Source organism: Polyergus mexicanus, unplaced genomic scaffold (genome assembly GCF_030449975.1).
Source record: "Polyergus mexicanus isolate NDT 795.1 unplaced genomic scaffold, iyPolMexi1.0 SCAF_9, whole genome shotgun sequence".
Lineage (NCBI taxonomy): Eukaryota > Metazoa > Arthropoda > Insecta > Hymenoptera > Formicidae > Polyergus > Polyergus mexicanus.
The window spans coordinates 10,177,193-10,188,606 of NW_027223329.1; the positions used below are offsets into that span (position 1 = coordinate 10,177,193).

General features: G+C 28.1%; 2 protein-coding genes across 2 annotated transcripts; both read right to left on the bottom strand.

Annotated features, from left to right (window-relative positions):
* Positions 1-2,244: 2,244 nt before the first annotated feature.
* On the bottom strand, positions 2,245-3,974 carry LOC138936565 (putative defense protein 3). Its single transcript, XM_070302072.1, has 3 exons — positions 3,758-3,974; positions 2,843-3,050; positions 2,245-2,388 (listed from the first exon to the last, which is right to left on the bottom strand). The coding sequence occupies exons 1-3, from the start codon at positions 3,972-3,974 to the stop codon at positions 2,325-2,327; spliced, it is 489 nt and encodes a 162-aa protein (XP_070158173.1). The 3' UTR covers positions 2,245-2,324.
* A 2,865-nt stretch (positions 3,975-6,839) lies between these two features.
* On the bottom strand, positions 6,840-11,311 carry LOC138936076 (palmitoyltransferase ZDHHC6). The gene is made up of 7 exons (XM_070301152.1): positions 10,945-11,311; positions 10,554-10,735; positions 10,113-10,197; positions 8,665-8,939; positions 8,363-8,575; positions 7,742-7,929; positions 6,840-7,610 (listed from the first exon to the last, which is right to left on the bottom strand). Exons 1-7 carry the CDS (start codon positions 10,997-10,999, stop codon positions 7,469-7,471), a joined length of 1,140 nt encoding a protein of 379 aa, XP_070157253.1. The 5' UTR covers positions 11,000-11,311; the 3' UTR covers positions 6,840-7,468.
* Between the last annotated feature and the right edge of the window lie 103 nt (positions 11,312-11,414).

The window sequence follows — 11,414 nt, forward strand, 5'->3', positions numbered from 1 at the left end:
TAGTAGATAGTTACAATTTTTATTCAAAAATATTTTATTTTTCTCTATATTTATATAGAAAAGCTCTATTTTTTAAAACTTTTTCTTTGTCTAAAAATTATACATATAATTATGCCGTTGTATTAATGCTAATTATCGTATTATTACCACAGATTTTATATCGCAGATGCAATACGAAACGAAATCTTCTTTGCAGATAATTAACAACTGTTTATATAAACTATTATTAGTACGTGACAACATATTATATATGCTTATGTAGAATTACAATTACAACGGATAAGATAAGAGTTGCTGAACGCGAGGTTTATAAGAGAGATCTGAATTTAGAGTTAGATTTTATAGATACCGGAAAATGCCAAGTTATCAAGAAACCTCATCATCATTAAAGATGATAAAACATTTATATGGAAAGGTCACAAAAAGTCTACTCTGTGTTAAAATAATTATTTGCTCAAGGAAGCTGTATTAAATGTTATTAAAAATCATCTGAATACGTATTTGTAGCAAGAACGCGATTTGAAATGTATTTTCATGAATGTTTCATTTTTTGTTAGTACAAACATAAACGATTGAATAACTTATTAACGTTTTTTGTATTATCTCGTGCAGTATTGTTTGAAGTTAACTTTTAAAAACATGTTTTATAATACATTTCAAAATATAAATCGAATAAAAACAAAATACGCGTCTTGTATAAATCGTCTTTTTAATTTTCATAATACTTAAAAATTTCTCTAACAATAAGAGAATTACTAGGAGAAATATTTCGCGAAGAAATAAGTAATAATGCAGTTCAACGATCAGTAATACGTGTATTTTAATATGCTCGAAAATTCATTTCTGAGATATTAGGAGACTATATCGCAAAGAGGTCTGCTAGTAGTAATGCAGATCAGCAGTAATAATTTTGTCTTTAAATATCTTCGAAAATTCATCTGAGTTAATAAGAGAATATATTTTGCGAAGAGGTCATGCGATAATGATGCTCACGAACGATATTGTGTCTCGAAGCGCTTGAAAATTCATTTCTAAATTAGCAGGAGAATATATTTCGTAAAGAGGTATGCGTTAGTTGGCGCAAGATGAGGTACGTATATATTAGCCATCAGTCACGCCCTCCCACGGATTCAGTCCTCACTATCTCTTGCGCCGAGTAGCGCATACCTCTTCGCGAAATATATTCTCCTGCTAATTTAGAAACGAATTTTCAAGTGCCTCGAGACACAATATCGTTTGTGAGCAGCATCACCGCGCGACCTCTTCGCAAAATATATTCTCCTATTAACTCAGACGAATTTTCCAGCATATTAAGAGACATATTACTGATCGTGAACTGCGTATTATCTACCTCTTCGCAAAATATATTCTCCTGTTAACTCAGACGGATTTTCGAGCATATTAAGAGATATATTACTGATCGTGAACTGTGTATGATCTACCTCTTCGCAAAATATATTCTCCTGTTAACTCAGACGGATTTTCGAGCATATTAAGAGACATATTACTGATCGTGAACTGCGTATTATCTACCTCTTTGCAAAATATATTCTCCTATTAACTCAGACGAATTTTCAAGTATATTAAAAATGTATCACTGATCGTATGAACTGCATTATTTATTTTTTCGCGAAATATATTCTCTTAATTGCTCAGAAACGAAATTTTAAGCATATGAAAGGACGTTACTGCTCGTAAAATGCATTACCGATCTTTTCGCAAAAATATATTCTTGTAAAATAAATCTTGAGTCGGCAGGAGAACTATTGAGATCTTTCATGGAGAACCGAAACTAACCGAGATTCGCAACTTCATTATTATAGCCAACATACAGAATCATAATAAAAGTTAAAATCATAATATTCATAATCGGTTCTCAGGATTGTTTACAGGTCGCAATAGAACTTCTTTCACTTACTATAATCATTTTACCATATCACAAGGAATAAATAAAATTAAATACAAAAAAATAAGCGCATCTCTAATAAATAAATATCATATAATAATTTACTAGGAAAAAATTAGTGATAAAAAGCGCCTTTATATATATATAGTTATCATATAATAAACACACACAGTAAAAATGACATTTACTTTGGCGATAAGTTTACTATTTGAGATGCTCAGTATGTTACACACTTTTGCATTTATGTATGATACAAAAAATATAAGATTCATATAAAATATACATTGAACATATCGGAGGTACATAAAGATACATAACAAACAATTTTTAAGTACGTATATAAAGATGAAAAAATTTATCCTTTTGGCGAATGCACTTTGTCGACGTCTAAGAATGCTGATAGTACGCTCACGAATTATTATCGCGTTACCTCTGATACAAGATCAGACCAGAATGTTGCATAGTCCTTCAATATAGTTCCACTAAAATAAGAATAAGTTTTATTATTATAATGACTTCATTGATATTTTAATGTAATTAAATCACGCATGTACATATATATATGTATATATATATATATTTTTTTTTTCTTCTATTCAATTCATAAATCATATTCAATTTCAAGCATATAGCTATAATTATTTTTATACACTTTAAATAGTACTGGAATATTATAGAGTGTGTTACACGCGCGCTGTTTATATTTTCTTATGCTATATATTGTTTCATAAAATTCATAGAATTAAAAAAAGAGATATATTTTTTTGATGTATAAAAGTATAATCATTTAATAAAGCACATAAATATAATGTCTCATTTATTTAACGAAATTATATAATTTAATCGCATCTAAGACGATTTACAAAATAATTCATCTTTTATCATTAACACATGAATAGTGTATTTCTTTCCATTGTTCGAAAACATTGCACTTACGTGAAGTAAACACTACCACGTGCATTCGACGGTGCATTCCAGATAAAAGTGGCCTGTTCTTTTTCGCGTGGATCCGCGTGCGTCACAGCGCTGCATTCAGAATGCGTCTTTGTGTTCGGTGTTTGTGCCCATGTCCCAATCCATTTGTTTGTATTAGAGTCACGTGCCTGTAGGAAAAATCCCTGGAACGAGGCTCCTCTTATGGAAACTAAAAAATAAACAAACAAGTTTTAATAAAAGTCAACGCTATTTGTTCAAATAAAATTTAGTTCGCCTTTTATCATCGATATACATTCATATATTTGCAATAATGTAGCAAATGTTTTTGTGACATGTTCTGAGCAAGTATGTTAATATTTCTCTATTCTAATGTCAAGATTTATAAAAAATTTTGATGCTATTAAAATAGAAAGATATATTAGAGTAGTAATTCATTCTTAAAAAATGCATGTTATTGATTCTCAAGTATCGAAGTTATTTTGAAAGTCTCGAAATATATTTTTTTTTTTCCGTGACATTTATTGGTTTTCTTGCTGATTATCTATTATTTCGTAATTGTTTCGTAGCCACGTCCTCATCCTGTGTAATGCAAAGAACGATAATTTTTGTTCGCATGATTATATCTGTGAATTAGAAGGTCGTAGCAAACTCTTTCGTAGATTTTATTTTTCTCGTCTTTAAAAATACTTTCAAATGAATATCTACTTGATTCTTTATGCTATTTAAGATTTTGAAGTCATTCTTATCTCCATAGATGTTGGAAGGTATCATTTTGGTCAAAAGATATTAGTTTTTATGATTTCATAAAATCTCCCAAAATATTTGAACCCACTATCTCTATCTGTATTAAAGTTATCAAAATGTCTTTTTTGATTCATTCTGCATAATATAAGTCTTGACACGTATTTGATTTACCTGTAATTTGGGAACCTGGTTCGTACTGCAATGATGAGGCCAATATTTTATAAGGGCTCGTATTTAAAGGCTGCGATCGCGCTTGGCCGTGATAAGGTTGATTAGGTCGTGGTTTTACGCAAGTGTCTACAGGCGCTCCGTCCGGAAATCCGAAAACGGAAATTGAAGAAAAAACGACGAACACAAATAAGATGGTAATATATCTGGCGGGATGCATCTTTCTTGCTTCGATGATGAAATATATACATATAACATAAAATTCTGTTAATAATATGCATAATATAAATATCTATAACTATATATAGAATATATAAATACATGCCTTCTTTCTTTTATATACGTTTTGTCCGTTTACACAGAAAAAATAATAAAAAAAAAAAAAAATCGAAAAATAATTTAAAAAATAATCTTTGTATTGCTTTTTTAAAAAAATAAAATTTACAATTGGATTGTATTAATAATATTATATATACAATAAAATCACAGATATATATTTTATACTAGACCGTTAAACAAAATATTTCTTAATGCTAAAGATGATACAAATAAGGCAGCCATTTTTATGTGGACGGACAATATATAGCTTGCGAATAAGAAAGGGATATCTGATAAAGAGATACGGTATATCGAATTCTGCGCACCTAGTATTGACACACTCTACCCAAATAAAAATGGCTGTTCTTACATTATTTCACCATATAAGACTTTTAGCGGCCGTGTTAGCACGATCTAGTATATATATATGGACATCGCGTACACACACAATTTTTTCCAGAGTTGATATTTATATATATTTTAATATGATGTATACATTGTAAACCTTATATTGTGTGCATATAATATTTAATAATCTCATTATTTGATGCTATTTTTTGATACCGTCATTTTTGTAGAAAAACCAACTTTAAATAATAAAATATATATTAAAACAATACTTTTTTGTATAACAATCTTTTAAACGCGAAAGCTTAATGTTTTTATTTATTTATTTTTTGAAAATAAATTTTGTAACAATTATATAACATGTTATATTACATATTATTACATTTATGAATGGAAAATTATAATTATTGTAATCACACACATACACATAGTTTCATTGTATTTTTATAACATTAATATAATTATATTGAAAAAATATTACTTAGGATAAATAATATGCAATATCATGAATTCTCTTGATAAATCAATAATAACGCAAAAAATTTATTGCCACTTGTTTAGACCAACGATGACTTAAATAGCCTCTAGATAATGAAATATATTTTATAAAGAAACTTACTTGAGAGAAAGATTGCTATTACATATGAAAATCGTACAAAGATAAAGAAAAGGTATGCTCGTGCTAGAAACGTATGTAAGAAACTACAGTGCACGATCACTTGCCGGTACGTCAAATGTTGATAAAATCCCACCATAGAATTGCAAAACTGTACTCAATTCGCTTTTGCTAATTGATTACTTTCACTCAGTTTCTTCGTCAATCTCTTATAACCGGTTTCTTGTTCGTTTAGAAGGATATCTACAAAAGTTCTATGACAAAAACTATATACATTGTATTTGTCGTATATAAAACGGATTATTTTTTATGTGTCACAAAATATATATAATGTAATATAGTGTCATTATTTTTTGTTGACAAATATAAATAAGTTGATCTCTTGTAAGAGAAATGTTAATGATAAGTTATTATTTATTACAACTACATAACTATTTACTATAATTATTTTTATCATAATTATCTTTGTTATATTGGAAACTAAATATTTAATAAAAAACGATTCAGATATTATATATGGGATATGTTAATGTAAAAGTTGGTGTATACTATTGCAAAAATAATAGTATTTTTAAAGGATTTTATTTCCATTTTCGACTAAATCAAATCGAAAATTCTTTATTGTATTTTCTTTCAATGACCAGTAACGAAATAATATGTAAATTTTATAAGTTAATTCAGAAGTTCTTTTTTTTCCTTCTTTTTGTCAAATTGAAACGATTGTCATAAATATATCATGCATGCAGCATATTTTACAAACTCACAATCAGTGAATGAATCAGTTTAAATATTGCACTCTACAAACAATGCAAATCAAAATAAACGAAATAAGTTTATCGGGAATAATAAATTTTCGAATATCTTCGTCCATTACTTGCTTTTTATTGAATATATATATATATATATATATATATATATATATATATATATATATATAATTTATTTTTATTTTTTTATATTACTATTGTCAAACAGAATACTGCAGAATTGCTGCACTGTTTTTGATATTCCGTACATTATTTTTATGACATATTTAATTATTTTTATAACATTTAATAATCAAAGTATTAGGTAACATTAAAAAGATCCTTTACATTTTCTTGTGAAATATATTTCACAAGAGAATGTAAAGGATCTTTTTAATGTTACCTACTTTGAATATTAAATGTTATGTAACATTGCAAACCAAAAAATCATAGCCTTAATTTTTAAGTAACTTTTTAAATTAATGTGTTTATTAATTATTAAATCGATTTGTCAGATAGTAGGTTAAATTTTTATATTATTACATATTGCATTCCATTACGTATTTCACGAGCCTCTAATACGATCCTTTCACTATCATCAAATGTGTTACGCGTATAATGTCGTAACACATTCATCGTAATTTTTGCATTATCTCAGAATAATAACCTGGATCTTTTTATATGTTCTCTTATTCTGTATTCATTTATTAAATAATATAGGATATATATATATATATATATATATATATATATATATATATATATATGAGAGAAATATATATCCATATACTTCTGTTTATTCTGAAGGTCTGTAACATAATTTGAGCCATTTTTTAAATTTTTATTTTGAAAGTATATTTTTCTTTTACATTCAATAAAAAGATCGTTTTAATAATAATATTTAGAGAAAATAAACGATACTATTCGTATTTTTAATACCGCAAAACAATAACAAAATAAAATAAATAAATATAATATAAAAACTATTATTGTAAAATATAAAAACAAAACACAAAAATATAGAATAATATACAAGTAAGTGAAATTTATACGATGATAATAAAAATAATAAGAACGATACAAAGTTTCTTAATAAATATTTTAATGCATTGCTGCAAACTTTGCTTGGTAACATTTCTTTATAGGGTACAAAGAGCAAAAATAAAAATACTTTTATTATACAAAACAAACTTATACTATTGATTAAACCTATTAAAAACTTGATCGATTAAGCCGTCACTGAGATCTAATATTTCAAGATATTCGTAATTGGACTGTTCAATATCCGTATAGATATACAGTTCATCTCGCTATTGCTGCGTTTGATTTGACGCGAGTCACTATCATGTCACTTGACAATAGATTGTATTTTTTTCATATTTCTGATACATCGTGAAAATAGATTATATTCTACTGTTTCTCTGTCCTGTACATCCGATACAGCAATGCTACTCGAAATTTGCTGTCTTGACGTGATAAAAATAATGCTCGAATTTTATTGCATTTAACCATTATATAATATCGACAACATACTGTCAAAAACTAAGTTTAATAAAGAGATATATCAAAATTTATTGCATAATCAATCATGATTTTGCTGCCATATTGCTGGCATACTGCTATTTTGCTATCTAATTGTTCACATATCTTCAAGCGCACATAAATATTGTTACATATCTTCAAAGTTTAATTATCCTTAAACAAGTTATCTGAATCATATAAATCATTTTCTATTACTTCAATCACACAGGGGCGTGGAAACCATCCTCTAATACGTTTCGATCCATTATTTTCTCCTTTCTGCTTTTTTTCTCCAAATAACCAATATCTGTAAGAAATTAAAACTGTTTTTATCGCAAAATAGCTTTTATATACATTCACACATACACATACATATACACATAAATAAAAATCTGAATAGTGTTATCAAAAATATAAAATTGATAATTTAAAACATACTTTTTCCAACGCGTTACAATCATAATATCATCTATATCCAATTTGATACGGGGTTCATCAGTGCAAGGTGGATGACAAAATACACCACAGCCATATCTAATTGGAAGTTTTAATCCTGAGGCAGTTTTTATAGCTCTATACTTGCGCGCTCTTTTTCGCTTATCTAATTTTTGTGCGAGTTGCTCTCTCTATAAAACAATAATATGTTAAATAGTATATACTATACAGTATATAGTGTAATACTATATAGTTTGGGAGGGTCCCATTAGCGCACATCTCTTAGTATACAATAACTCATCGATCAGTACATAGAGATTTTCATTACACCAAGTGCAATTGATATCAAGAAATATTGTGTCCAATTGAAATATGAACAATCGAGACATGGGTGTCACTTTATAGTTTATAATACATAGTTATATAGTTATATATTATATAAATAATTATGATGTTCTTTCGAACTAGTAGAGAGAATATTGTGTAATGTGTGTGCATATGTATGTGTGCTGTAAACTTATATATAATCATTTTATAAATTTTAATTTTACATATGTTGTATTTAATTGATAATTATTATATAAATTAATATAACATATCATCATTTTGATAATAAAATCTCACCGTTAATGTGTATTGATCACAGCCATCGATAACGGGCCATGTAATGCCATCACTAATTGGGGTGCAATCCCATGTAAGAACCTGACTAATATTGAAACGCCATCCTTTTGAATATGGATGTACATATTTAACATCTGTATTATCTCGCCGGCATCGTGCCTTTTCCAAAATCCAATCTTCTATTTCTGTTCGATTTCTCACAATGGCTAGCAACTATGCAATTAAAAAAATGGATTAAAATTGAGCATAGTAAAATTTAAAAAATGTGAACATATACTGAGACTTTATGCAAGATTATTTACCTGAAAATATAACAACATTCCTACTGCAAGTATAACACCAATAGATAAACCGATACTAAATACTACTAATATTAATATATAGAGTGATGGTGGTGGGAATGGCAATGGCTTTAGAGATAATACAGTCGCAACCCAGGAAATTAATATAACAGTGGAGACGCAACAACCGCCGACTGCACTTGCTAAAAATGCCGTAAAATGACCATGATTATAATGTCCAACACATGTATTTATCCATGGACAGTGATGATCCATTTTCATTACACAACGATCACCTAAAAAATAAAAAATAAGTGAATTATTAAAAGATAAAATTGATGTGTCAATTTTAAATAATATATTATAATCCAAGAGACTCCACAATTTTATTTTATTCAAAAAAAAAAATATATTTATCAGCATTTTACCATTTATAAGGCGTTAACGTAGCAAGTGATCGGCGATCGCGTCATATATTATGTTACAAACTAAGCAAATTAAACATTTGGGCTTTATTCGCAGGAAATATTCTATGTTGTCATGTCTAAGCATGAATCTCCAAAATTCTGTTAGAAACACAGATTATAAAAATACTAAGCTCTAATACATGGCAGATGCAATCGTTGATAGAATTCTACAACAATCTAATTTTGAGTCGCTGTATTAGCATCTTGCAATGGTAATACACTGATTGATAAATATTTTTATTTTTAGTGAAATGTTTGAGTTTCTTGAGTTATAATAAGAATATAACAATATTTTTAGCACTATATGTATGTGTTGCACACAATCAGTATTATTTTTTTGTTATCAATAAAATATATTTATAGATAAGCACAATAGAATATACAGGAAATATCAAAAATTGTGATACAAGCAAAATGGCGATTCCTGCCGAAATACAAATCGAAAATGTAAAATAAAATTTTTTCATACAAGACGTGTTTTCAAAAACTTCGGCTTGAAGATTCGTCTAGCAAATATGCAACTGATTTCGAACTTTACTGCATCCATGTATTTTTGTAACAAGTTTCAATATAATGCATTTATTTTGTTAAATTACAAATTGCTAAAAATGTCATTTTCATTGTTATATACAAAGTATTGCTTGACAAAAATTAAAGAAGCATGAACTGATAATTTACAATTGTTTATAAATATAAACAGAAATAATTGTGTAGTAAGATCTATTGAACTTATTTTCGTTATTAATCAAGTACATGTGAGTATTCAAAGTCAATATTTTCGAAAATAAAATCTTATATAAAAAAATTTCATTCTATATTTTCAATTTATTTTTATATAAGAAATCATCCCTATTTTGCATACAAAGATTTTCGATATATTTTATATACAAAAATAAATTATAAATCATTCAAAAAGTTATCCTTAAATCATATATTGTTACTAATGAGTAAAAATTTTTTAAAAATATTAAAAAAGAATATTTATATTATATTAAATCTTACATTTTCTACAATGATGTGATCTTGGTGCCTTATACCCTTGACAGACAATACAATATTGTAAATATCGTGTATCTGTAATTTTCTCCTAAAAGCAAATTATATTGATAAATAATAATAATGAAATTTAGTTTCTTTTAATTTGCTTTTTATTTATTTTTTTTTATTTTATTGCTTATTAAATTTATAAACAAAAATCTGTACACAACAATTTGTTTTTTAATTTAATTTTAAGATACGATAAGGCCACTTAAGTAACAAAATATAATTATATATTATCTACGATAATGTGCAAATTTGTATGCGCATACATACTGTCAAGTGACAAATACAAAGTGATAAGAGATCAATGCAATAGAAAACTCTAAATTTAAAGAATCCTATCTCTGGAAATGAAGAATTGAGGATAGAAGAGTTTTATTACACAAATGTGTAATATATTACCGGCATCCATGTTAATTTAAGATATCCTGGTCCTTCAAAGATCGCGCTGATAAAATGAAACAAAGTTAACCCACTTAGAGTAAAGAACAATAAAAAACTGGTAGCAGCTGGAATACTTTCTTGTGGTGACCACCATTGTTTACTACAGTGTATCGTCATTAACGTAATTATCTTTATTATTCCTGCAATACAAATCAATATGATAAAAAAAGTTGCCATCTTATCAAATTATCTTCGTTATGGATATTCATATTTTGCACCAGGATTATAACGTATAAATGCTAGGTATCAACAAATGCAGCCGATAAATGAACTGTCAATTCCGTCGATTCTAACCTCACAACGGTTGATTGACGCGATGATGAAAAGCCGATTGGCAAGAGTCACTTACCGAGAGCAGAGAGTGGTCCCCAATGGCATATCTTCTTCAGAGGACTAATGCACATGTTATCACCATAGAACGGCTGAAAAATGTCACGCGAATTCGATTCCTACAACCGTGCTACCAGTGAGTCTGATCGCGATCGGTTTAAATCGATCTTGATTCTTCTACGTTTCGGATGGTATTGTTTTGGACAAAGTGAGGTCCAATCTCATTGCCATAAACGGTCTTTATTCGATTAATTCCTCTCGTGAGCCTGCATTACGTTATCACGACGGCAACGGAACATTTTTGACAGAAATTATCAACTAGGGGTGCGTTCGGGGAGACGCTATTAGCGCTAAAAGCGTCATTCTATCTTTGTTACTTATTGAAAGTTGAACAAGAACAGAGCACCCTCCCTCATGTCCCTCATAGCGCTAAAATATTTAAGGAGTGGGGGTAAAGATGCTTGTAGAAAAGGACATACTCTGTTTCGT

Coding starts and splice junctions, on each gene's coding strand:
- LOC138936565 (XM_070302072.1), bottom strand. CDS start 3,974: ATGCATCCCGCCAGATATATTACCATCTTATTTGTGTTCGTCGTTTTT. Junction 3,051..3,757: donor ACCAGGTTCCCAAATTACAG/GTAAATCAAATA, acceptor TTTATTTTTTAG/TTTCCATAAGAGGAGCCTCG. Junction 2,389..2,842: donor CGTGGTAGTGTTTACTTCAC/GTAAGTGCAATG, acceptor TTCTTATTTTAG/TGGAACTATATTGAAGGACT.
- LOC138936076 (XM_070301152.1), bottom strand. CDS start 10,999: ATGTGCATTAGTCCTCTGAAGAAGATATGCCATTGGGGACCACTCTCT. Junction 8,940..10,112: donor ATCACATCATTGTAGAAAAT/GTAAGATTTAAT, acceptor TTTATTTTTTAG/GTGATCGTTGTGTAATGAAA. Junction 7,611..7,741: donor ATTGTAACGCGTTGGAAAAA/GTATGTTTTAAA, acceptor AATTTCTTACAG/ATATTGGTTATTTGGAGAAA.